Genomic DNA, 24,831 nt, shown 5'->3' on the forward strand with positions numbered 1-24,831 from the left:
TAAAACAGTACTATTACAATACGTGAAACACAAAGGTGATACAAGTAGAATGAACGTGAGCTCTCGTGACAGGGGTTGTAAAGGAACCATGGTCCCACACGTGACTTCGGTTTAGGGCCGGCTAGATGGTGATCCTCACATCACTGGAAACAAGTGTCTATCTACGGCGTGTCTCTGAAGCCCATCAGGTACTGCATAATTTGGAAGGCGACCTGAATTATCGGTCTCTGCGTTAGACTGCACTTGCATCAAAGAATTGTCGACTTACTACTGGCGCAAATTGCGGAATCCTGCAGAACACATATGAGAAACGGAACACTGTGTACGGTATTGCGTAGCGGAGGACTCACATGTGGCCACTCAAGGCTACCTCGTAATAAGTGAGTCCCCGCTCTGAGTGCATTGTCCCGTAGGCACCCACGCCATCGACGATGAAGCTGTCATTGGCGATAGGCGTCTGGAATCCTTGTAATCCATTCCCTTCAATGGAATGAGTGGTTGTCGCACCTCAGCACTTCGAGTCACTCACAGGTCATACTGCAAATTATTCCTATTGATTAAAGGGATACATGTCACAGTTAAGAATACACTTACTTTTGAATGACGATTCTTGTTCTATTTCATCGCACCATGTGTCAGAATATACGAGAGCAAGGCTTGTGAACGAAGTCATACCCTTCAGCAATGAGAATAAAGTCCGCGAGACCATGCACAATGACAGTCCGCTGGTTCTTTTCGATGACATTCGGTAACACAGTGAAGGCGGGCGGCAAGCTGCCATCTCCATTGGGGAAAACATTGATATTGGAGCACTCCATCCATTTGGTGTCAACAGGTGCATGGATAGCCATCTTCACTTCCTTTCGGTTAAAGTAGATCGGAGATTGTTTCTGTGGGAATGAACCTCTAGATCTGTATTAGCCGACTTCCACTCAGTGAGTCGATTACTGAATGGCGTACGGGAAACCAAGGACGTCCCATAAAATCGGATACTTTTGTGGAGAAGGTTAATATACTACTGATGAGGGTCCTCTTTGACTCACAGTGTCCCAGATACGATAGATATTAAAAGCGGGGTTGATGATCAGCGCATTATTAAAAATGTCGTCCCAGACATCACAGCCTTTAGCGAACTCGACAGAGTCTCCTGGCAGCGGAAGAATACCGGTTGGAGGGTATGTCACGTACTTATCTACGTAGCCAGTGTAATTGCACCTCGCAGCCTTCTTCTCGAGGTGGTTCATGAACGTTTGACTGGATCGTACCTAGTGAGTGACTTGCGAACTAGGTTCGAGTGAAATGAACAAACTTAAAAGAGAAGAGACCATCATATTTGTTCACGAAGTCCACTGCAGGGATTTCCTCTTGCACCACGTCCCACGACAGCGAAGCTGATTGCCGTGAATTGAGACGACACGGAGTGATTCAAAACGTCACTTACGGTCACTGATCCACATCCCTTGCAATGAGAGGTCTAACAGAGTGGGGTTCTCGTAGATATAGTTTGCAATATCTTCATTGGTCTTTCAGACTTATGTTCAAAGAATGTAATTGCCAACTCACAAGGCACGTATGTTCCAGCATACTGGATTCAGTTAACACGATGTTTGAACACTCTTTCTAAGAGAGGCACTTACACTTTCACCAGTAAGATACAGTTTCTTGCCTTTTAGTTCAGAAAAGACCTCCAGGAACTGCTGCATAAAGCCGACGAGTTGGGCAGCGAGATCATCCTCGTTCTGTATGTTTGGGGTGCCCTGAGAAAATCCTGTGCCAACAGGTTGCTCCACCCAAAGGACGGAGGAGAGGTTAGTCCAGCTTTGTTCGTTCACCGTTGGTTTGGCTTGACCCAAGGACCAACTGAAAGGCTTTATATTTCTCAGTCAAATGAGTCGTGCCATCAAACGAAGGAGGCTTACTCCGTTCTCTTGCAACAAACCTTCGAGGGAGGAACAGCCAGGGCCACCATTCGTCCTTCAAGTAGAACATTTCAAGTCAGCAGCGAATATTACACCGGTTCTGAATCCCGATGACGGACCAAAAAATCAAATCATCGAGACTCCCTTCAGGACCGGGAGGGAAAAACCAGAAAAAGAGCTGTGGTCCTTGGTTTCAGAAAGGACATGCACAATTCATGCATGGACACACCTGACGCGTCTCGTTAGGACTGTTGCTGATGGGTAAAAGACCTGCCCAGCTAGGACCGACATCGAAGTCGACAAGAGGGAGAGAGCTGCCATTGACGTAAAATTCTGTACGAACATAGATCAGACATAGTACTAGATGATTGCTTGCAGCACATTATTCACCTGAGGCCTTCGGGTTCGTGAACGTGATGTTTTGAACATTGCTGAGCTTCACGTTCGGAGCTCTAGCCGCAGGACCGCTGGTCTGCCAACGCTTTGCTGCCTCGAGCTGGCGTTCACTAACCTCCTGCGTGGTCATCTTGCGAGCGCTGGCGGCAACCACTGCGAGCAGAGCCGCAAAGATGGCGAGAAGACGCATCACCATCGAGTAAGCCAATTTGTGAAGGGAAAATAGCGAATCTTCTGGCGTCGTGCATAATTATCCCGGGAGTTTATTATTCTTCTAATGCCGGCAGGCGGTGGTTAACGATCAGTTGGACCATATGCATACGAGGGGTAACATGGCAGGAAACGTACCGGAATGTATGGTTTATTATTGTGTATGAGTGTGATTCGTGATATGGCATCAGATAGGCAACTTGGGCCGCTAACCGTGATCCTCCTACCTGCTTCCTTTACTCACGATACTTGTGTTAGTCTAAGGTTAAACCAACTTGTTCGAGTTGGGCCGATGAGCAACCCAGCTAATGCGCTGCTGATCATGGTTTGGTAACCTCGCGAGACCTACGAACTTTCAAGTTTAAGAGTTGCAGACTGGCAGAATGACCCCGGAGTCCGAGGAAAGCGCTGAATGGTCCAAGAGTGGCATTATCATGTGTTCTCCACTATCGGACCACCTGGCCATGAATATCTCTGAGTCTAAAGCGTGTGGACAAGTCCGACTCATGCTATGTACCACTGCTCAAGTCCCACCTGTAGCTAAATAGTTCTTGGAGCTGTCAAACAACAATACCCAGGTTTGCTCCCGTTTCCAAAGTAAGTACACAGGAAGCCTGTCGTAGAAGTTTTCTAATACCATTTGACTACCTTGTGTTAATGTTGACGGCTTTGGATTGCGTATTGAACCGACGCACCAAACAAAGGGGCCGCGGCCGGCCACCCCCGCAAGCAAGGGTTCGTCAGAGCTCTTTGACTAGGTCGAGAAGCATTTCAGTTACAGACTAGCAGTCAAGAATACCTCGGCTTCCTGAGGCTCTTTCCCCGATACATATTGGGAGGATACAGCTGTGAAGGTATGGGCGCTCTGGTCAGGAACGATATATCGTGTTGTGAGTTTTCTGCCAGTGGTTTGGTGACTTTACGGCCACACTGATCCTCTTCCCTTGAGTGCCCAACGATGTGCTTTGAATGAGGTCAGTTATCCTCGGCCGTCTGCATATGATTGCTTGCATCTGAATGGAGGCTGCCCCTGCCTGGCTAACGTCGTTGAGGAGGCGAGATAACTACAACTTTGTTGCGAGCCTCGCTGACTATTCAAGTGTTCAGGACGATGCCTGCGAAAGCTTGAAGGTCCCGCATATACGTTCAGTCACAACCGGCATGGGCATGTAAAAGCGCGACGGCTTCCCCAGTTGTAGGAGTGGACATCCTGGTAGGTCAGTGCCTCTACTCGAAGTTCGAAACTCAAAGGGAGGATTTGAACGGGATTATAGATCATCGGATGTAGACACGCAAACAACGTCTGGTTTCCGAACTATGAATCTTGTTTTCTGGATTTGTTCTGAATAGTACGAGTTCCGTGTCGTTCCACGACTGCCATGACGGATTACGAGACAAAACGGTGAGCCTGCTTTTGCCAGTGGTTGATTGAAGTGGCTTAAAACGTACTTAGGTCATGATGCATATATAACAGCGAGCTTTGTGTCAGAGTTGGGACCTTCCTTGCGTAATCCGATTCTTTCATATTGACGCAGTGGTCTCAGAAATGAGAGCTTCTTTCATCGATATGCTAGTATAGTACCACCAGTCAACAAGCAGTGGACCCGACAGAGCATAGGAGTTAATGTAGACCAAGGTCGGACGAGGCTGGTTGCAGACGCCAGGCTGGTTTCGGACCAGAGGCTGGTTTTGGAGCAGGCCTGCGCGAGAATGGTTGCAGACCGATGGTGGGCGAGAATGGTTGCGGACCGAGGGTAGGCAAGACTAGCAAAACAATTCTTTTGTGCTATGGTTCCAGCGGATTCTGCTACACGTCTGGATCATTCGATAACTTTCATCATCCCCTCTAATTTGCAAGTCGCAATATGTTTGAGGGGCGCGTGCGAGCAAACGGTCGTTTGACATCGACAGTTTCTGACTTTTCTTCCAGCCCCTCTATCGAGTATGAGTCGATGTTTGATCGCGACATGACACGAGGATGTCGAGAGAAGAATATGTTATATGGCTCAAGGATACCATGGAACTGGGCGTGCAGGCACTTATTACGAACGGAAGAATAGCATGACGTACCTGATTTCTTTTTGGTGAGCGTCCAAGCAGAAGGTTCAACAACAAGGGCGTGATCGAATCATGAGTGCTCGAGCCAGTAAAATAGACACAATATCGTGACTTGCGTCAAGTGTTGTGCTGGGAAAGAAATGTTACAACAATATTCACCTTGTGTCCTTCCCGGTGTCCCGTACTCCCAGCAAAGATATAGGGGAGCACCTCGGGCGCCGTTCTCTGTTGAGGTCATCTGTGCATCCGTCCCCAGACTTTGTGTCCCTGAGGTATACAGAAATAATGCACGGTCCGTCACCGAACTAACCAGGTATCGATATAGCGGTAGAAATGTCTCCCCCCATCTTTCTTTGAGTAAGTAATCGGCGGTCAAGTCCTCATATGCCTCAAGGGAGACGAATTTCGTTGCAGCTATTTTTTGATCACTGGTGTAGTTTGGAACGAGGTAAACCTCCTCGCTTTGAGTGCCTTTGATATCAGTAGCAAAAAGAGGTTTAATACATACCTCAAAACTGTTCCGGTTATCCAGGGAATGGGTGGCAGGTGCAATATGGGAATAAAGGGAGCGACGTACGTCATTTGTTTCGCTTTATTTATGTTCTCTGGTTGTCCTCGAGAACAAGGTCCCATCGCCTGACATTTGCCTGACACCATATATCTGTCGTCAACGCGTGTACTCTACCACGTCCTATGATGTATGTTGACGCTTGTACAAATATATATACACATTCAGATGGAAACGCGGGCTGCCATCGTCCCGGTCGATCATTACTCACCATCTTTCGATGTTTCTCCTCCCTCAGTACGAATCCCCTCTTCTGCATGACGCATATTTGCGTCTTCATCCTTCGGCTGTGTCGCTCCAGTCTGCACTGTAGTTATCTGTCTCGAAGTTGTCCGCTCTTGTACTTGTACAGAGACCGACGTCTCGGGGTTCGTGCTACTGTACATCTGCGCCACGACTATGGTCGTGAAGACTCCGTTGGATGTGAATGACTGGTCAAGATCGAACGTTTCCTTTGAGCACACGTGGTACAAGGACGTCACAATCACCAGGAGGTTGCAAATGACGAGACTGAGGGCGACCTAATTTCCGTCGGATTTTGCGGAGCAGTGTAAGGACGGCAGCATGCTTACCGTGACGTGCTCCAAGATGAGCGAGGTGGTTGTGTAGTTCTTGGAGAGAGTTATAAAGTGAGGAATTGTGACGGCGGTAATTAAAAGAGACGCGCCGAACGCAGATAGGACCAAGATTTTTCTGCTATGCGAAAGTCCTACGTTTTTCCAGAAATACAATGGTGTGGCAACGAGGGAAACATCTGCAGTGATGTCCGCTGCAAAATCCCAAATTTGAGAACCACCGCAGCCGCAGAAAGCATAAGGAGGTACTGACTGATCAGCTGCGAGAGCGCCACCGACTGAGTCATCTGGCACCCGTGGAATTGGCACCGATTGATCTTCTGGGCGACCAGCGCGGCCCACATGCATGCGAAGGATGCTGCAATGAGATAGGTGATCCGTATATGAACCTTGGAGCCTGAGTGGTTGGCGACGTGGATGATGGAGAAAATGATGCTCATGCGCGCGCCCCTGGACGGGGACTGAGATAGAAATGTAGCTGAGTGAACTGCGGTGCGTACCACAGGGCGGAGGTGAAAGCCACTATGAGGGTCCAGGCTTGGGCCGATATGAGCATGCGATCAGTCTTAGAATGCGAAGTCAAGCACTCACAACTTATCTCCCAGTCCAGCCAGATACATGCCAGGCAGACAACTAGGGAACCTGATCGGTTTTCTGATCAAGGCAGCGTACAAGGGAAATCATACCATCTGCGATCAGTGCAAATGCCGCCCATGCATCTTCCCAGAAGAAGTGACGCATCCAGCTTCTATAAACAAGCCTGAAGATGGTGCAGAGGATGCCAATGCTATGCGCTATAGACCCCACCACTTTCCAAAGAATGGTAAACATAAAAACCACGATATACTGGCTACTTTCAACTCACCGCTCAGTTGAGAGGAGTAGAATAATGCCACCATCAGATACCTCGCGTAGATATGGAAATGATGAGCTTTAGACGCAAATTGTGAAGACTGGCCTTATATGTGAGGCAGGACGGCCCTTTGTACATATCTCCATGAGAAACATGTTCACGGAGTGTCTTAGGTCTAACCAGCGACTATGACTTGCAGGGTTGATCATGCAATAGACCAGCCCTGCTGATACTATTACGGACATTCCAGTGGCATCATGTACCTTCGCGGTACGCTTTCGGGGAGTGAGCGATAAAAGTCTCGACGTTCAGGGATACTCCGCGGCAAGCTACCCTGGCCTTCTGCACCATTTTGCTGATAGTGATTGAATAGTGGTGCGATGGACGGTCCTTGATGATCCTAGAACGTAGAATGTACTAAGCCCATTTGGAAAGTTCAGATAAGTAGATGCAAATGGCCAAGCAGGGGTCAAGCTAAACTCTGCTAAGCTTGAAGCAAGTCTGCGAGTGTCGTGGGAACATGGAAGCATCGTTGCTTGTCATTGCCAGACACTGGCATCGATAGTCGTTCCTTCGTATTAAGATGAACTCTTGTAAAATACTGTTTTCGTCCTGGAGTTATCTGTAACACAGAATCCAATTGAAGTCGCAGTTCCGCTTCGTCCGACGCTCGTGTGGTTTGAGGCGTTTAACTCTTTGATCGTACGTACTTGACGCTCCATACGGTTAGGGCGAAACTTTGCTGATAATGGTGACAGTCGTTGAACAGGTGGCACGGTCTTGAGTCACTAGGGTATAGCAAAGGTATACCCGCGGGTCGGAAGATCAACACCGTACGGGTACGGGTACGGTGTTACCCGTGCTAACCCCACGGTATTGAAGTTCACCCGCGGTGTTGCATTTACCCGCGGGTACACATACAAGAAATAACGCTACATAGGTCTAATACCCTCACACGACACCCGCATTCTCTCGTTTCCTTTTCTTCAGAGACTTTACGATCCTAATGAGGTTTTCAGGCACTACCAGATCACAGCGGAGCCACGAGCCAAGACACAGAAATATTTGCACGGGTCGATGACGTAGATAGGCTATGCAGCTTGTGACGCAGCGACCTTCACAGACATGCGACGACATACCTGCAACAGCTTACATACCAATGCGTCCTTGGCACTTTTCAAATGACGACCGAATATCACGAGAGATCGTTAAATGCGATGGCAGTTCAATATTAGGGCGTCCCGGACACCTCCGACAGATAACTTGTACTTGCGTGCTCCGCAGGGGAAGAAATGCACTAGACGGCCATCGTGATACTGGACAGTGACAGCATCAAGCTTGAAAAATGAATAGACTGCCGAACGCCAGGTTTTCTTGAACGCATCTATGAGTTGCACACACATCAATCAAGGTCCATGCATATGTAGGCCACTTCACTTACTTACAGCTGTTTGCATAAAGGATGGCACTGGCGTGAAATTTTCGTTCAATTAGGAAATGTTAGACTTAGTGAAATTTTGCTCGTGTACGCTCATACTACCCTTATATTATCAGCTTCGCAACATGGGATTTCGCAAGATCAGTCGTGACGTGAAACTTGCAGCAATCCGACTCCATGAACAGAACCTTCTAAGCCTTCGTGATATCCTAGATTGCTGCGGATTTTCCAGACGCACTTGGTTTCGGATTTTGAAGCTCTGGCACGAAACCGGCGATGTCGTGGACCGTCAGCCTAACACAGCAATGCGTGGTCGTCTGCGTGCTCTCGATCATGAAGATATCGATTGCCTGCTTCGCCTTGTAAGGCAGAATCCTGACTATTTTTTGAATGAGCTCATGCACCTCCTCGCGACAAACCAATTCATATCTGTCCATTTCACGACAATCTTCCGCGAGCTCGAACGTGCTGATGTGAGCTACAAGAAACTCAAGCGCATTGCCAAGGAACGCAACGAGACTCTCCGTGCTGCGTTCATTGCACGCAGGGCTCAGTATGATCCATCAGAGTTGGGATTTATTGACGAGCCATGTAGTAGGGATCATTAGTCACAGATTTTAGTTCCACGCTTTCGCTTTTTGGACATGGTCGGAGGTGGTGTAAGGATCTTCATGGGCTGGGACTGCTCAAGCTCGTCATCTTCGCCGTCGTCATCAGAGTCAGGTTCCTCTTCCTCCGAAAGTTCTTTCATTCGAATATTGTCCTCATCGGACCCATTGGAATCAAGGTCACTGTCATGCTCTAGCAGGCTCTTGTGTTTTTTGTAGGCAGGAATAGTTATAAACGGCATGATGATAATGAATTACAGGGGATGTGAGTGTACACGAGCAAAATTTCACTAAGTCTAACATTTCCTAATTGAACGAAAATTTCACGCCAGTGCCATCCTTTATGCAAACAGCTGTAAATCAGTCTCGTGACGCGTCCTGTTCGGCGCAACGTCAACATCTTCATCACTTCCGGAATAGGGGGTTGCTTTGGCCCTTTCCATATTAGTGAGGGTAGTGCTTCCAGAATGAGAAATCATCTGTCCACGACACATGGGGTCCTGTTGGTCCATTGTCGGTGATAAGAGGGGAAAGAGCCTCCATTTATTCTGAAGATCTGAAGTCTGGTGTTGGGCCAGGCAGCCGGTATGCTTTGGTATCGGTTCGGTAATTTGTTCATACTTGACACATCGGGGGTTTCAACATTTTGCTTCTTGCAAGATTTCATTCAAACGCAGATCTAGACCTGGCTAGAGCATGCCAGACCTAGCCTAGAGCGTTCCAGAGCACTCTAGATTACCTTTCGAATGTAATTTCACTGGCGGCAAAAGGTGGTAAAATGTCAGTTTCCTCGCTGTGTAAGGTTTTGCATTGGTATTGGGGACGTGGAAACAGACCATAATACAGGAAGTACCGTGTGGATTTCCAATTACTATTCTCGCGACCGGCTCAGCGCTGAGCAGCTGGCCTCTGTCATATGGGATTGAAATCATCCTCCAGGTTATCTCTGAAGCAGTGAAGCTGTCGCCTTTAAATTTGAGTGAGATACGACATCGCCTCATTTTTTTTTGTTCCGCTTGATACTTTCATCATCCTCTCTAATTTGAAAGAATTCGCCCATAATTATAAGGTGTACATATGAGCAAATAATTTGATTCATGGTGGCACCTGATCAAGTCTGGCATGGGTATATCAAGCACAACTAATATAATACAGACATCATGTTGAAAATGAGTGTGCTGCCATCACGTTTGGCACTTTCCTCGCGATCAATCATTACTCGCCATCTTTCGATGTTTCTGGCTATCTCTCAACACCAGTGCCCTTTTCAGCGTACAGCACACTTGTGTCTTCCATCTTTATTCGCATTGTCTCCACTTCTTCAGCGAATGACGTCCCGCCGTTCGTGGTACAAGGTATCTGCGCCATGACGACGCTCGTGAAAACTCCGCTGGACTGGTCGAGATCGAATGTTTCCTTCAAGCATACGCGGTATGCGAAGGTAACGATCACCAGGAGGTTACAGATGATGAGACTGAGGGCGGTCTGATTTCCATCGGATATTGAAGAGCGGCGAGAGGACGGGAACGTGCTTACCTTGACGTGCGCGAAGATGAGCGTAGTTGTGGTGTGGACCTCGAGGAGGAGTATAGAGTGAGGTATTGTGATGGCAGTGATCAGAAGCGATGCGCCGAATGAAGACAGGACTAATATTTTTCTGCTACGCGAGAACCCTACGTTTTTCCAGAGATACAGCGGCGCGGCAACGAGGGACGCATCCGCGATTACGTCTGCTGCAAAAAACACATAATTTGAGGATCATAGCAACCTAATAAAGCACAAAGGTACTAACTGATCAGAAGCGTGACCGCCACTGACTCACCCATGTAGCAGGAATGGAATTCACAGATGATTATCTTCTGTGCGACCGATGCGGCCCACATGCACGCGAAGGAAACTGCAATAAGATAGGTGACCTGTTTGTGGATCTTGGAGCCTGAGTAGTTGGCGACGCGGATGATGGAGAAAATGATGCTCATACGCGCAGCCCTGGACCAGTGAGATTGAAATGTAACTGAGCGAGGTGTGATGCGTACCACAGGACAGAGGTGAAAGCTACTGTGAGGGTCCAGGCTTCGACTGATATGAACACGTGATCAATCTTAGAGTGGGACCTCAAGTACTCACAAGTTACCCTTCTGTCGAGCCAGATACATGTCAGGCAAACAACTAGCAGATGTGGTCGATTTGTTGATAAAGGCAATGTAGAAGGAAAATTCTACCGTCTGCGATGAGTGCAAATGCCGCCCATGTATCTTCCCACCAGAAGTGACGCATCCAGCCTCTGTAAAGAAGCCTGAAGATGGTGCAGAGGATGGCAATGCTATGTGACACCAACCCCACGACTTCCAAAGAACGATAAACATAAGACAACAATATACTGACCACTTTCTTCAGCTCACCGTTCAGTCGCGAGGAATAGTATAATGCCACCATCAGATACCTCGCGCGGACAAGGAAAGGGTGAGCTGTAGATGCAAATCGTGAAGGCCGGCCTTATATGTGACGCATGAGGACCCTTTGTACATGTCTTCATGACTTGTCAGACTTGTTCACGGCATTTCTAGCTTGCGATGGCAGCCTGCAGGGCTACGCAGACAGACCCGACTGGCAAAGTCTCACAAAATGTCTGCCACGAAGGATAGGATGTCCCTCTTGATTACGAAGGCTTCCTAGGACTACACGCATCGACTACAGCAAAAAAAAACAGTTGAAGATGGGCTTTCATCAGAGCTTCAACATATGCAGAGCTATCCTTACCTGCTGAACCACGGTGCACATGCGTAGAATCATAATGCTCATCGGAAGATTTAAATGACATGCTGGGATGAAGTTCGGGGTGTGGAGTCGACGTTGAAGTGGGAGGAAAACGTCTCGCCATCCTTGTGCCATCCAGGGATACTCTGCAATAATATTATGAAGCTACCCTGCCAGGGCCTTGCATGGCATTTCGAGAACCTTGGATGAGCGCTACTAACGGGGTCTGAACGTGGGAACCTGGAATCGTATCGATCCGAGACTGCTTGCCAAAATAAAACGATTGGTCCCATCGATGGAATAAAAGCTCTTCTCGATATACCATTACATGATATGAGCAATCTTCTCCCAGTTATATTCGCCGCGATGAACCGACACTCATGATGCATGCACTTTGAGGTAAGTGTTGCGTGTTGCCTTTTGATGATACGTACTTGACCCATCCGGCCAGAGCGTTGTTGCTGATCACGGTGGTAACAGTCATTAAACAGTCTTGCTTGTCGGACTCGTTGCTTTCTATCGTTACATATGTATTCTTGCAGTGGTCATCATTAAATTCTTGACGATTGCATTGGCTGATTTTGTTAATGGTGTTTCGGTGCGTTTGAAACTACTGAACCCGATGATGCAGATTGGAAACTCCTTTGAACACACATGATCTCGACCCTAATCGCGCAGAACTGAAGTCTTACTTCTTCCGCTATGCGCAGAGGTACCTCTGGGTTGTGGATGCAGTGCACGGAAAGCCATAGTGGTGCCGGTCAGGGCTACAAATGTAAGGCGCAACGCCAGAGTGCCAGAGTCACGCGTCATACTAGCTCCATCATTTTGCGTGAGTTCTTTGTACGTCAAATCTATTCACTTGACTTGATCATATCACGCGGAGATTGGCTCGAAGCTCGTTCCAGACAGCGAAATCAATGGGAGATTTATTTTAATCCCGGTTTGCCCCGCTCACCAGTCCTCCCGACCTGCCTTTCTGAGCATTTTTGAGCATTGCACTGCCTGCGTTGATCTATTTGGGTTTCGAGTTTCGCATGCAATTGACAGAATCATTGAGCCTGGTTTTGATCCCGGTTTGTCCCGCTCATCACGTGTGGCGATCGACTCCATCTCCAGACCTGCCTTTCTGAGCTTTCCGCTTGGATTTCTTGCCTGTGTTGATTTGTTTAGGATCGATGATGTTAGTATACAAGTGGGCCAACAGCCTTGATCGAAACACGACCTACTGGATATCTTCCGTTTACTCCTCTACCACCAAAGATCTCCACCTTTCATCCCCTTCTCCTCCCTACCTCAACTGCCATGATACTCGATCGTTCGCATGTTATCCTGCACCACAATGCGCTAGGAACCACGTTCAAAGGCGTCGATCATCCAATATCCTCCCCGGATGTACCCATACACCAATTCCGCGGAATCAAATACGCCAGCGTACCAGCTCGGTTTCGTCAATCGAAACTAGTCACTTCATACCCCTCCTCAGTTGATGCAACTCGTCATGGGTACGACCCCTTTTTTTGCGCCTTTTCAACGTGCTAAAGTGATCGTTCAGCCCAATATGCCCACAACCTGACCAAAAGAGTCTTGAAGAGGAACTCCTTGGTCTTTCCGATAGCGATATCCCAAGACAAGTCTTCAAGCAGGACGAGTTTGAGTGTCTCAACTTGAACATTACCTGTCCTGCTGGCCACCGCAGTAAATTGCAACTTCCAGTTATGGTCTGGATTCATGGGTGAGCCGGGCCTCGTGCTCTGTCCTGTGATAGACGCTCATGCGAGTAGCGGAGGCAACCGTGGTTGTGGCTCCAGTTGGGTCTATGATGGTGGCGCTCTTGTTAGAAAGAGTGTTCGTGTTGGTAAACCGATCATAATGGTCACAATCAAGTACGTCTCCTTCTGCCTTACGTGCATTAGTGTGGTATTCATCTACGGTTAGCTTTCGCATAGGCGTATTTGGTGTTGCCGCAAGCCCACACTTGGCAGATGATAACCGAGCAGCAGGCGACGAGGGTGTGGGTAACTATGGTTAGTTTATCTTACATTCCCCACATCGCTCTCGCTGATGTAGTATTCCACAGGTTTGCGCGATCAACGCCAGGCACTAGAATGGGTGAACCGTTACATTGCAGATTTCGGAGGAGACCCATCCAATGTCACCCTATTCGGACATTCCTCGGGAGCAGCAGACATCGTTGCTCATCTGCACTCCAATGCCAACTTGACTTGCCCCCTATTTTCCCGCGCAATCGTTCAAAGCGCAATCATCGAGCACAGTCCTCCAGAATTGCATTCAGCTGGATGGCAACTGTCTAGAGCGTTGGCTCCACTGCGTAGCTCTTGCGTCGCACAACTTCGTGCTGTAGATCCTGAATCACTTGTCAACGTCAATCTCCCCTTCCGGGCCGTCGATGACGGTGTCTTCTTCAGGAAGGGATTCAAAGATTTCATTTGCCCGCCTTCGGAGTCGGAAGAACCCCCCAGAGCTCCTCTTGACAGAGGTTTGAATTCATTGCGGTTTGCCATTCGCAAGGACAAAAGCAAGAGCCGAAGCCCACGCCCATTAGGTAACCGTATGCCTACTATCCCCCCTACACCCACTCCTGGTCTCCAGCCCCTCCTCATCGGTGACTGCGCGTGCGACTCTTCTCTTTGGTCTCAGCCTGCACACCAGTGGGCTGCTCCCGCTGTTGTGCGACGAGTTCGTGCAATCTGCCAGTCGATCACAAAATCCTCCGCTCTTCTTAATGCATACGAGATAGCCCCGCACACTTTGTCGGACGATCTTACCGACCGTTTACTCGAGTTCGTGGAGGATGCACGCATAGCATGGCCTACAGAGTGTGTTGTTCAAGCTGAGCAGAGGTCTGGTCGACAGGTCTGGCGTTATGTGTTTGATCAGGAAGGTCCAGCACGGGGGATGCCGCACCACGCCGCAGACTTAATATACTTGTTCGACAACGTCTCACTCGCATTATCAGCTGCGTCTTCACCTACTGCTTTTGACGATGACGAGTCGCTCCCATCACTTCCATCATCAAGATCGACCTCTGCTGACGTGGGCGAGATCCTAGGCAAGATGTACACCGTTGACGAGCTTGAGCTCATGGATGTCGACAAGTTCTCTTACGGCCCAGAGTGGAGTTTCCGTGGGTGGGCCCAACCTGTTGTCGACGAGATGATGTATGCCCATGTGCGAGACGCGATACAGGAACGGTGGATCGAGTTTGCGCAGGGAGAGCGGCCATGGGACACTTCTCGTGGCAAGGTGTATGTCTTTGGCCCTGAGGGCGAAACGGGTGAGCGGAGTGCGGGTATATTTGGGGGTAGACGGCGTCAAAAGATATGGGAGGGCGTGCTGAAGCCTTTGGGCATGACACTTGTGCAGAAGGTCGCACAAGAGCTTAGCAACGGGCCTGGGCTAGCGAGGGTGACCGTCGTGAGTCCAGCCGTGCATCGCGTTCTCTTAAAAGTAGTGTTTATGTTAGTGGGGATAACGACATCTTATTATTGGGTGGGGAGGCTGGTTTGTACAGTCTTTTTTTCCTAGCGGGTTTTACACACGTTCGAGCTCATCTGGCATATTGCATTGTACATTGATCTACATACACGCATGTCCATATTAGTTTACCATTGCATTAGTTAAATAGGAATCGTCTCGCATGCACTGATGCAACGCTGAACAAGTCAGCAACCTTGCCTCGTATTGTTGGTCATGATGCGCACGCCACAATTTGTAAAATTGCGCCTATGAGTGTTGGATTCCGGTCACCCACCGACAAGTTCGGGACACCGCAGGACAACTCCAACCCGCCCCGACGGACAAGCAACCGGATCCGTAGGATAGTTTAACTCCGGAGATGCTAGGATGGCATCCGGACTATATTAGCGTTATAAACCCTATTTAAATCATTCACCGCGGAGCAGTGCTTTACTGCGCAGAACATTGTACATCGCATACCGGGATGAAAGGTATCCCGAATCACTCAGGATTAGCAGTGTTATCATAGTATTAGTTAGACTATAAGTACAGAGTATTATGCACTAGATAGGAAGTCGAAATATTATCTCTCCTATTAGCATAACAAGTTTCCACTTGTTCCCATTGCTCCGATCCACTCCACCCGGCTCCGTTACACTCTGACCAGATCCGTTCCACACTAACCGGCTCCGATACACATCCGCTACGCTCCCCGAAGCTGGCAAGTACAGTAGCCTATCCATACCTGCGGCTAACGCTGTCTACATTATACCATGACCTCTAGAAAGAGGCCTCCGCGGTGCACCGTGATGCTGTCAGATCAGTGAAAACTTAGAAGAATTCATCAAAATTATCGGTCGGCACGAGCGTACTGGCTCGGCATCAAGTTGCGTCACGCGTTGCACTTCCGCCCAACCTCCGCCATCGTGTTGAAGTTCATTCAAGTTGACTCTAAGCTCTTACTTATCGAACTCTCATGCACATGGACGCACTCGGCGAGGGTGACCGGGATGACGATTACTTCTCCCTTCCTGATTTGAAGAGGAACTAATCACACTTGTGAGACGATATGTATTTCGGTGAGTCTGACCTGTTGCAAGTATATGTGAGTATTTCATGTCGGCTCGTTGACTGTGTGGTTGCTGGATATCTACTTTGTGGGCACTGGAAATTCATGTGAAGGCAATGTGTTAATTTGACCCCAAAATCGGTGGGTGAGCAAAAAGACTGTGAACAACTATGATGTGCATGGGTAGGCAAAGAAAGTGATCACACTAATGTCATTCGAACAGACCCACACCGTGGATCATATGACACGGAACGCGACATTTATGGGATCTCACAACATCCCTAATCGTGCCTGAAGCAACTTGTTGACGACATATAAGAGCGACTGTCCCTAGCCAAAGAATTGGTGAGCAATTAAAACAACCACACCGTGTATGTTTTCCTGACCGCAATCCGCTTTCAATTGGGGCTAAATCTAACGATTAACACGTCAGTGCAAACATGACTCGTCTTGTACTAGCCGCGGCCTTGATCATTTACAACCTCTTTGCGCTCAGCACGGGAGTGGACGCCGAATGCGAGGCCTGCCCTAATTGCGATTACGAGAGTATCAGTATATCGCAAGGGGATGCATGTCTCAACTACTGGACGTGCTCAGGCGACACCATCTCGTGCTTTTACCCTTCTGTTGCAAATCCGGGAACATTCACAGAGTGCTCATACAATCCGCCGAACGTAAGTAATTGTCTCTCACAGCAGTACATGCATACTCACCCACCGATGTTTGGAAAATTCCAGGATTGGGCACTTTCATCAGGCCCCAGCGACATATGTTTTCCGTATGCGGGAATTAACTCCAAGTGCCAACCTGGAAATGACCCTTACAACCTTGGCATCCCAGCCTGCACTGCTTCATACGGGTATGTCGGTGGGGTAAACAGTGGACTATTGTAAAGGAAATGGATTAGGAGTCAAAGAGCCTGGTATTGATTGTGGTCGAGTTAGAAATTAGGCAGAAAACCTAATTTCGCAGACAGTTGATTTGGCGTACTTTCGATAGTGGTCTTTCCATAGGCCATCACTCAATCCTATGCTCGTGGTCTCGTGCACGCAAGGTTTCGTTTTTCGTTGCACTCCACACTTGCGACCGGCGAGAGCGCAACGAGCATACGCATAGCACCGAGGCAGATCATAGGTGTTCCTTGTCTTGTCACTGCGTGCAAACCACTCACTAAAGCGACCAATAAAACCACTTCAATTTGTGGGGAAATAATCGTCCACTGTACACATCGCCGCCTCTGGTCAAGTAACGCACATCAGTAAACTACTCGGCTTTGTGCAGCGCTGTTGGAACGCCGTCACAGTAGACGGCAAACACTAACAGGCAATCGGACAGAGATAACGTGGATGAGCTTATGGGATTCGGCGGTACGGTAAGAGATAAGATACAGGTACATCAGCGATGAGTTATATATAATGAATCAACATCAGCAGCCAAACACAGACAAATGCAGCGCGGTGTCCAATCAGCGTAAGCGCATGCTTACAGCTGTACAATTAGCCAGTTCATCACAGTAGCACCTCACTCTGTGAATCTCTGTACAGACATCAGGAAAACGTCGAATCCCTTTTCGGCCCTTAATTTCCTTGGGCAACTCAGTAAGGTGGATAAGCATGTTTAAGGATGCCCAAGGCATTATTCTTCTACTTAGTGAACTTTTGAATAACTGTTTTTAAGGTGGATGTGATTTCTAAGGAGTTCTAAGGAAGTACAAGACAAGTCGAGTGTCACGGCATTAGCATGGGTAAACCCATGGGTATTGAGAGTGCTACTTGCACCCATATGCACAGTATATGCATGGGGATGGTGACGGTGGAGCTGTGCGACATCAAGCCCAGGAGTTCTTTGAGAAACAGCACATCAGCAAAACACTTTTTTTCCCACCACCAAAAAATGGCTGGCCATAGCTTGGTCCCTTCTGTACAGAGCTGTACAGAGCCCACAGAGGCAAAGTGATTTGCTGATGCAGAGCTTGTGCGCTTCACAGGGGACTTGGTAGGCATCGAGGTGGCAGACAAGGACAGCAATAAAGTTGCCTCCATCCGCTTTGATGCAAGAAGCATGCATAGGAGGGCTAGTCTGGCTTGCAGGCCAAGATTACAGACCTTGGACGCGGTTTCACTACTGGCAGAGGATGGCATCAAGGAAGTGGAGGAGCAACCACTGCCAGTGAAAGGTAGATACACCTTCAGGGCCGCAAGAATGTGATCCGGTTTAACAATGAGAGGTGGAGTGGCAAGAGGATTTGTATCTGCATCTTGGACCTTTGAACCTGTGACGGCCAGGTCTATTGTGCCCCAAAGGACCTCGAACAACAATGCTCGAACATCACCAGTTTGTGATGCAATTTTCTTCATGAGGAGAGTCAAGGTTGAAGTAGGAAGAAACTTTTTGACTTGCTCTGTTGCTTGTGGGCATTCTAGAGTATCATAGAGAGGTGACAGACGTGCTTGCAGCACCTGAAGAAGTTGCTGGGAGGAGTACATGCCGAAGTGAAGAGTGAGGGCGCTGGAAGCTTCACAAATAGACAACTGTGCCAAGGAAGATGTGAGGGTATGCGTGTTTGCAATCCCGATAATGCAGAGGGTGGATGGGAGGTGTTGTGAGAGGGAGAAAATTGATGAAAGTGTCTGATTTGAAGATACAATATGATCGAGTTCATCAAGCACGAGAATGCTGGTACCAAGGTCAGATAACGAGATGAGCAGTAGTGACAGTACACACCACTTATTATTTGAACTAGAGAATGCCTTCTCGACTGCTTACTTACCCTTGGCTTTGCAAGGTTTTGCACCATTCTTAGAAGTGCTTGTGTGGGACAACTCTTCACAAAGATGATCCCAGAGGGCATTGACCCCAGTCAAGGCCATGCAATTAATAGATATCACTCTCCGGTTGGACATGCCCTCAGACGCCTCCAATAAACACAGGACAGAGTTGACAAGCGTGGTCTTGCCAGTTCCAGGTGTACCAGAGATGCATAAGGACATGTGTGCATTATCAGACCATGAAGAAGTGATGAATTCCAGAATGTGCTGTTGTTCATCCTCTTGGACAGCTATGGGGGATGAAGTGGTGCTGGTGGGACGAAGAAGTCCTTGAACACGGGTGTATACCGGAAGTAGTAAAACTGGGAGAGTGTCATATCCCATACCTCTGGACCTGGAATCCTGGATCTCCCCTACAAAAGCCTGGGTCTCTGTCCTGTTGTCCGCCTGGCGCTCCATTTTCATCTCCATACTCACACCTATCTCCTTTTAGAATACTGCTCTCTGGCTACTGGTTGTATACCATTCTGCTTTGCTTACTGATCTATCCGTCTGCACTTCATTTCTGACTTCATTTCTTTAATCCGTTATACACTTACTAATAGACTTTCCATATGCTTCAGGCATAGCTTTTACTTTGCTGACTGATTACTTACATGATACCTACAGTATATAAACTCCTGTAAAACTCTGGTACTCCTCAGTTCGAATATCATCTTAGTTCCTGCTCATTCCTGCTTCCCTGGACTTGAGTCTGATCTCTTGTCAATCTCCGAGTCTTAGGGTTATTCCTTAAGACTACATCTCCGGCTCTACCTTATGGTAGTCTATCTCTGTTCCGTTTTTACTCCGGACTTGTCCGAAGTAGCCTTACTCTATTCACTCCTAGCCTTCTGGAGTTCCGCCGAACTCCCCCTGCATCTGATCTCTGGACTTACCCGGACTTCCATTGGACTTTCCTTCTACCTCTCAGAAATTAAGGGCATGTACTCAGGTAAGGGGTGCAGCGCACAAGCTGAAGCCAAGCCCTCTGAGTTACTCTTCCCTTGAGCACAACCTTAACAGAGAGTTGGTGGGGGAGTAGATATTACAAATGTGCAGATGGTACAGGGTGTGGCATTGCTGAAGGTATAGCTCAAGTAGGACTCAGCAGTCTCCTTCATCTTGAGGAGGACCACGGACGAGATCTCTTCACAAGAGTTGGGAAGGTGCAGGTAGAGCAGTGGTGGTGCAAGAGGGTGCATGAGGGGTGAAGCCTGAAAAAAATAGTCATGCGCCATGAATGAGTGTAAATGTTAGCATTGAAAAACACATGAAAATAGCTGTAAGTAATGTACATAGATAGATAGATTTAAAAATGCACCTGTATTGCCAGGATCAAGTGGCGACAAGCACTTGAGTGTGCCAATGCCGCCTGTTGCACCATGCAAGTGATCTCAAATGCGTGGTGATCAGCATATTTGTTGATGAAATAAGATCGGAAGACATTGTAGGAGTCATGTGTAGCAATTGCATGAGGCAAGAAGTTTGAGCCATATACTGGAATAAGATGTGCTGCATGGAAGATGCAATCAATATGAATTATGGAGATGTCTGGTGTGCCGACAGCGTCAAGTGTCGAGGGTGAAACAACATACATCCCTGTGTCTGGATCACGTTCTTCAAGGACATGGGAGAACCAATGAACGACAGCACATTGAAAAAATGATGTGCGATTGTTGAAAGAAAAAAAACAGAGCACTCGTGCAACTGGAAGGCCATTCATAAGATCAGTGCCAGTGTTCATGTTAACAATGACACAATCATGCCGTGGAGCACCTCCACACCAAGATGGTACTGCCCAGATATGTTCGTGTCGCATGCCTCCAGTGCTGCTAAGGTCACTGGGGGCGTAGAATGATGCTGCTGTAGAATTGAAATTTGAGACTTTCCACAAGAACAATAGTGCTGTGGTGGGGTCAAACACAGGAGGGTCAGGGTTGGCAGCATGCACTTGATCATGGAGGAACTGCTGGATCATTTGTGGAAAATTGGGGAGCTCAAGCTCGTCACTGAGTGCACGCACATTCCTTGTACAACCTATGAACAAGTAGCATCCAAGTCAGTACTAGTAAGACTGAAACAGAGTAGGGGCAGACTCATGAGGTGTTGCTGCAAGCTCAACATGAGCCTCCACTGTAGGTCCATCAACTGTTTCGCCAACTTCACCCTCAGCAGATCTATGTTTGGGTTCATTGACATTCAGATACCCAGACCTGTCTTTGAGAACAGGCACTTGATTGTTGTCATTGTCATCAGAGTCTATGTGACCTGTGTAGAATATGAGAATACTTCAATAAATAATATTGAAATCACCTATGACTTTGAAGCTTGTGCAAAGCTTCAGACAGACATGAGCCCCTAAACATTCCATGTGCCTGGAAATCTGTGCGTGTAGCCACCAATTTGTCGAGATGTTGATTTGTGAGCAACATCTGCCCAAGTGCTTTGTATTGGCTCGAGCGGCGCCAGGGCTCCTTGACAGCCTTGACGTGCTTTGACTCTGTAATGGAAGAACAAAGCCCATTGGGGGCCCCAAATAGTTGGATAAGGAGTGAGTAATGGTTTAATGAATGCTGCCATGGCAGCGAGAATGACAGCATGACACCAGTTGTCTTGAATATCTCCTGGTACTGGTGGAACTGATCAAGGGTATCCTGAAGTTGTAGAAGGTTGTCCTCAGTGAGTGTGTCATGCTGGACAATATAGCAAAAGTCGAGGAATGCACTGAAGGTGCGCACTACATCTTCGGGGACATGGCCCCTGATAGCAGGCAGGTAGACCTGATTAGTAGGTCAGCTTATATCCTGGTGTCTGGCATGACTTATAGTGAGAGAGAAGAGAAAGAAGGGAAGTAGTAACAGGGTATGAATGACTAGAGCTAGAGTAGAGGATGTACAAAAAATGAGGGAAAAGGTAACACACCTTCATTAATGCTTTTGAGTCGTCACCAGTCCATTGTTTGAATCCATGTCCTTCAGGAAATTGTTGTAAACCTGCAAAAGGAGCAATGACTGCTATCCTGTGATGATAGAGGACATACTATTAGTGATGAAATGAACAAAACTGGGAGTCTCTTACCTATTGTCAATGTCATCCATAACCTGCATGCCATGCAAAGTACTAAGTGTGTTCTTTAGATAAGACTCCACCCAATCCACCAGATGATCCTTGAAAGCGCCTTTAATAATCTGGTGCAGAATGTCTGGGGAAATCAACTCATGGATATCTGCTCAAGGGAAATCATTTGTAAAGGGCTGAATAAATAAAAGTGAGATATTAAGATGCGAATCATAGCAATTAGACTCACCATAAGGTCACCAACAATACCATATTCCTCCCATAACTTTCCATACTCAAGCTCTTCAGCAAGGAGTTCTCTGTGTTTTTTGCACCAGTGCAAGCACGGTCAATCTCCGTCTAAGTCTCTGTGGTTAGCAAGGCACCTATAATAGTCAGCATCAAGTCAAGTCAGTTGTCATTGAGCAGGTACTTTGGACACCATCCCTGGACTACCCCAGACAACAAGACCTGCTCTGGATAATCTGCAATGTATGGACCCAGTTCATATATGACTCTGCGAAAATGACTGTCAGGGAAGCAAACAATGTCAGGGGTGTTCATGTATGGTTTGATGGCCTTGAAGATTCTGGCAAGCGAGCAATGGAACATTTGCCATCGAAAGTTGCGATAATCTGTATCGCCAGCGTGTTCCTTTGTAGCTATATAAAAAGTGAGTCAGTAAGGACAGAGACATAACAAACAGCTTACTTTTTGGTATGGCGACAAAGCCCACCAAAACCACACCATTGCGATGTGCACATCATGTACTGTTAAAAATGTTGCCTACTGACATATAGAGAGGGTGGTATTCGGTGTGCCCTGTGGCCACCAAAACTGTTGTCTTGTTGCTGCCTATGATTAGCAGCATAAAATTCGATCCATGAGTCTCTTTGTTTTGAGAAATAGTATCTTAAGTAAATAACATGCAGTGCCATCAGTTTTCTACATCAGTGACAGATGTACAAGCACGTACAGCTTGGTTCGATGCCCAGTTGCCTGAGAAAAAGTTCTTGAAGCAGCGCTTATCTTCCAGAGTGTAATCCTGATATGGGACATATTCCATTTCCCTGTCAAAGTCAGGGTTCCTGAGCAAGCCATGCAAAAGGAGATGAGGGTTGCAAAACCAGACATCATATGTTGCATTCATCCATGGAGGTATGTCATGCAGTGGTTTGGTGCCAGTGTAGGACATGGAGAATGTCTCCCATGGAACATCACCAAGTGGTGTCGCATCAATTGTGTCATATAGGTCACGATGACTTGTGAACAGTGGAGCGTCACCGTGCTTAATCAATGTTGCAGCCCACAAGTCAAGGAGAGTGTCAATTTGTTTTGCAGATGTCTGATTCTGCTTGGAAAAAATATTTGGCAGTTTCAAACGTGACTCGGTTTTCATATGGGGTCCAATCATTTGGTGGTGCATCAGTTTGGGGTTGTGGAGGCACATTCTGATCGATAAAATTACCCTCGGCATCACATTTAAGTCCTGAGTGAAGGGTTTGGTTTCAAACACGTCTGCTGACAACAACAGTGCTTACCAGTGAGATGGGCATGAAAAGCTCGAAAAAGAGGTCCCAGTTCTACCCAACTTCCACCCTCAGGCTAAAAACCATTTTGATGCTCAACTTCGGCATTGGGGTTGGGCCCATCAAAATCCTGGTGATTGCAAGCTGGTGCAAAGCCATCTGGATTTTCAAATTCATCGTCAGGGTTAGGTACATCAAAATCCCAATGTTCATGATCAGCTCTCGGCTCAGGATTGGCTGGACCGACTCTGCCAGTGGGTGCTGCTTGGTGATATGACTGGCGATTGCATAGCAGTTCTGGGTGCTTCGTGTGTGTGCGCTTTGTCAGGCCAGCCTTGTTCTTGAACATGCAACTGCAACCAGGGAACTGACATCAGAGCCAAACAATTTTATTGAAGCAAGGGTGGGGAAGTGGTGAATGCAAGTGGGATGGTACCATACTGAAAGTTTTGATCGACACAAAGAATATTTAGTACGAGGCAGTGTAAATATCACGAAGTTAAAGTTTGGAAGGACCAAGTTGAATGCGGAATGCATTAGACTGTGTGAATTGGCTCTAGGGTCAGATTGAGCGCAATAAAGCTCAAAACTGATGAGAAACACTGCCCACCTTTCAAACTCTTTCTTCACTAACAGCCCAAACACTCTTTTCTTGTCATTCATTCAAGCCCTCACATCTATGTCTCAGCGCCCTGTAACCCGTGCCAGTAATGTGGATAAACATCCCGGAGACCTGCTTTGCAATGCAAACCAATAGCAGCACCCAAAGGAGGTGATTGCTGCTGAGAGAAAACAAAAACAAGACCAGAAAGAGACCAAGGCTGCTGCAGCAGAAAAATCACATATCAGGACTGCCATGCAGGAGGATGCAATGGCCCTCCAGCAACAAGCTCAACTTTTAGGCCCTCCAAGACTTGTTAGACCAAGGCCGATTCAGAAGCCTTGTGCACCCAACCAAAGCACAGAACATCCAGGAGATATGAAACCGAGTAAGCACACCATGTAGTTTGTAGTATAAGAGACATACTTACTTGAAGTGGACACTGACTCGCACAGCTGTTCAAACCAAGTCAGCTACTCAGGGTACTACAGGGCAGAAAAGGCATGCAGGTTTATGACTCACATCTAGAGAGAGTGTTGTAGCAAACTGCAAAGTGTTGAATTTCGGTGTCTCCATATCTGATGGGAGCGCCAGTGAGACATGTGTTGGAAGCACTGTCAGCAGGGACATCAGCAAATTGCTGTAAGTTGCTATTTTTGAACCATGATGCTATTGCTTCTATCAGAACTCACACTCTATTACTTCGACTTCATATGCTTGCTTGACTCAATCAGCCAAAGTTCCAAACAACTGGACACATCCGAAGGCATCATTGAGAACTGGGCTGACAAAGTTGCCTTGAAGCCTCAGGTCAAACCATCAGCGCCACCTAGTAGCATCCATACCTCCTGTAAGCCTTGCTTGTCAAGACAACATGCATGCACTAAAAATAAATTTCTTACT

The 24,831-nt window shown here is 47.6% G+C and overlaps 7 protein-coding genes across 7 annotated transcripts; 2 read left to right on the top strand and 5 right to left on the bottom strand.

Annotated features, from left to right (window-relative positions):
* Positions 1-2,988, bottom strand: EDB91DRAFT_1346809 (Alpha/Beta hydrolase protein). The gene is made up of 17 exons (XM_041325896.1): positions 2,664-2,988; positions 2,310-2,589; positions 2,149-2,252; positions 2,039-2,097; positions 1,920-1,974; positions 1,638-1,868; positions 1,564-1,585; positions 1,442-1,513; positions 1,310-1,391; positions 1,044-1,254; positions 961-992; positions 676-906; positions 595-615; positions 530-537; positions 351-480; positions 269-290; positions 1-212 (listed from the first exon to the last, which is right to left on the bottom strand). Exons 2-17 carry the CDS (start codon positions 2,509-2,511, stop codon positions 162-164), a joined length of 1,533 nt encoding a protein of 510 aa, XP_041177600.1. The 5' UTR covers positions 2,512-2,589; positions 2,664-2,988; the 3' UTR covers positions 1-161.
* A 2,231-nt stretch (positions 2,989-5,219) lies between these two features.
* Positions 5,220-6,792, bottom strand: EDB91DRAFT_330879 (uncharacterized protein). The gene is made up of 8 exons (XM_041326881.1): positions 6,760-6,792; positions 6,592-6,707; positions 6,413-6,535; positions 6,318-6,359; positions 6,227-6,263; positions 5,980-6,176; positions 5,724-5,920; positions 5,220-5,672 (listed from the first exon to the last, which is right to left on the bottom strand). The coding sequence occupies exons 2-8, from the start codon at positions 6,623-6,625 to the stop codon at positions 5,355-5,357; spliced, it is 948 nt and encodes a 315-aa protein (XP_041177601.1). The 5' UTR covers positions 6,626-6,707; positions 6,760-6,792; the 3' UTR covers positions 5,220-5,354.
* Positions 6,793-9,679: 2,887 nt separating this feature from the next.
* On the bottom strand, positions 9,680-11,074 carry EDB91DRAFT_1130660 (uncharacterized protein). Its single transcript, XM_041318614.1, has 5 exons — positions 10,753-11,074; positions 10,662-10,698; positions 10,418-10,614; positions 10,162-10,358; positions 9,680-10,110 (listed from the first exon to the last, which is right to left on the bottom strand). Exons 3-5 carry the CDS (start codon positions 10,602-10,604, stop codon positions 9,868-9,870), a joined length of 627 nt encoding a protein of 208 aa, XP_041177602.1. The 5' UTR covers positions 10,605-10,614; positions 10,662-10,698; positions 10,753-11,074; the 3' UTR covers positions 9,680-9,867.
* Positions 11,075-12,531: 1,457 nt separating this feature from the next.
* EDB91DRAFT_331019 (Alpha/Beta hydrolase protein) lies at positions 12,532-15,111 on the top strand. Its single transcript, XM_041326882.1, has 5 exons — positions 12,532-12,887; positions 12,938-13,117; positions 13,167-13,268; positions 13,321-13,409; positions 13,463-15,111. Exons 1-5 carry the CDS (start codon positions 12,688-12,690, stop codon positions 14,929-14,931), a joined length of 2,040 nt encoding a protein of 679 aa, XP_041177603.1. The 5' UTR covers positions 12,532-12,687; the 3' UTR covers positions 14,932-15,111.
* Positions 15,112-15,945: 834 nt separating this feature from the next.
* EDB91DRAFT_1130690 (uncharacterized protein) lies at positions 15,946-16,980 on the top strand. Its single transcript, XM_041318615.1, has 5 exons — positions 15,946-15,967; positions 16,031-16,072; positions 16,155-16,302; positions 16,365-16,605; positions 16,669-16,980. Exons 4-5 carry the CDS (start codon positions 16,372-16,374, stop codon positions 16,822-16,824), a joined length of 390 nt encoding a protein of 129 aa, XP_041177604.1. The 5' UTR covers positions 15,946-15,967; positions 16,031-16,072; positions 16,155-16,302; positions 16,365-16,371; the 3' UTR covers positions 16,825-16,980.
* A 678-nt stretch (positions 16,981-17,658) lies between these two features.
* On the bottom strand, positions 17,659-19,083 carry EDB91DRAFT_1052476 (uncharacterized protein; the record flags this gene model as incomplete). Its single annotated transcript, XM_041313682.1, has 2 exons — positions 17,659-18,670; positions 18,698-19,083. The coding sequence occupies 2 exons, from the start codon at positions 19,081-19,083 to the stop codon at positions 17,659-17,661; spliced, it is 1,398 nt and encodes a 465-aa protein (XP_041177605.1).
* A 674-nt stretch (positions 19,084-19,757) lies between these two features.
* Positions 19,758-23,676, bottom strand: EDB91DRAFT_1237140 (uncharacterized protein; the record flags this gene model as incomplete). Its single annotated transcript, XM_041321549.1, has 12 exons — positions 19,758-19,955; positions 20,123-20,768; positions 20,838-21,009; positions 21,092-21,521; positions 21,664-21,760; positions 21,820-21,956; positions 22,049-22,118; positions 22,232-22,460; positions 22,570-22,710; positions 22,765-23,149; positions 23,187-23,287; positions 23,412-23,676. 12 exons carry the CDS (start codon positions 23,674-23,676, stop codon positions 19,758-19,760), a joined length of 2,871 nt encoding a protein of 956 aa, XP_041177606.1.
* Between the last annotated feature and the right edge of the window lie 1,155 nt (positions 23,677-24,831).

Source organism: Suillus paluster (assembly GCF_016628075.1).
Source record: "Suillus paluster strain FC165 chromosome Unknown EDB91scaffold_23, whole genome shotgun sequence".
Classification (NCBI taxonomy): Eukaryota; Fungi; Basidiomycota; class Agaricomycetes; order Boletales; family Suillaceae; genus Suillus; species Suillus paluster.

Bases quoted from the DNA above. Each gene is read 5' to 3' on its own strand.
- EDB91DRAFT_331019 (XM_041326882.1), top strand. From the start codon at position 12,688: ATGATACTCGATCGTTCGCATGTTATCCTGCACCACAATGCGCTAGGA. The intron at 13,269-13,320 runs GTACGTCTCCTT...ATCTACGGTTAG, and splicing joins ATCATAATGGTCACAATCAA to CTTTCGCATAGGCGTATTTG. The intron at 13,410-13,462 runs GTTAGTTTATCT...AGTATTCCACAG, and splicing joins CGAGGGTGTGGGTAACTATG to GTTTGCGCGATCAACGCCAG.
- EDB91DRAFT_1130690 (XM_041318615.1), top strand. From the start codon at position 16,372: ATGACTCGTCTTGTACTAGCCGCGGCCTTGATCATTTACAACCTCTTT. The intron at 16,606-16,668 runs GTAAGTAATTGT...GGAAAATTCCAG, and splicing joins GCTCATACAATCCGCCGAAC to GATTGGGCACTTTCATCAGG.
- EDB91DRAFT_1130660 (XM_041318614.1), bottom strand. From the start codon at position 10,604: ATGAGCATCATTTTCTCCATCATCCGCGTCGCCAACTACTCAGGCTCC. The intron at 10,359-10,417 runs GTTAGTACCTTT...TGTTTTTTGCAG, and splicing joins GGCGGTCACGCTTCTGATCA to CAGACGTAATCGCGGATGCG. The intron at 10,111-10,161 runs GTAAGCACGTTC...GATGGAAATCAG, and splicing joins TCATCTTCGCGCACGTCAAG to ACCGCCCTCAGTCTCATCAT.
- EDB91DRAFT_1346809 (XM_041325896.1), bottom strand. From the start codon at position 2,511: ATGGTGATGCGTCTTCTCGCCATCTTTGCGGCTCTGCTCGCAGTGGTT. The intron at 1,975-2,038 runs GTCCGTCATCGG...TTCTACTTGAAG, and splicing joins CTCGATGATTTGATTTTTTG to GACGAATGGTGGCCCTGGCT. The intron at 1,869-1,919 runs GTAAGCCTCCTT...AGAAATATAAAG, and splicing joins GTTTGTTGCAAGAGAACGGA to CCTTTCAGTTGGTCCTTGGG.
- EDB91DRAFT_330879 (XM_041326881.1), bottom strand. From the start codon at position 6,625: ATGGTGGCATTATTCTACTCCTCTCAACTGAGCG. The intron at 6,264-6,317 runs GTGAGTGCTTGA...TATCGGCCCAAG, and splicing joins GCTGGACTGGGAGATAAGTT to CCTGGACCCTCATAGTGGCT. The intron at 5,673-5,723 runs GTAAGCATGCTG...GACGGAAATTAG, and splicing joins TCATCTTGGAGCACGTCACG to GTCGCCCTCAGTCTCGTCAT.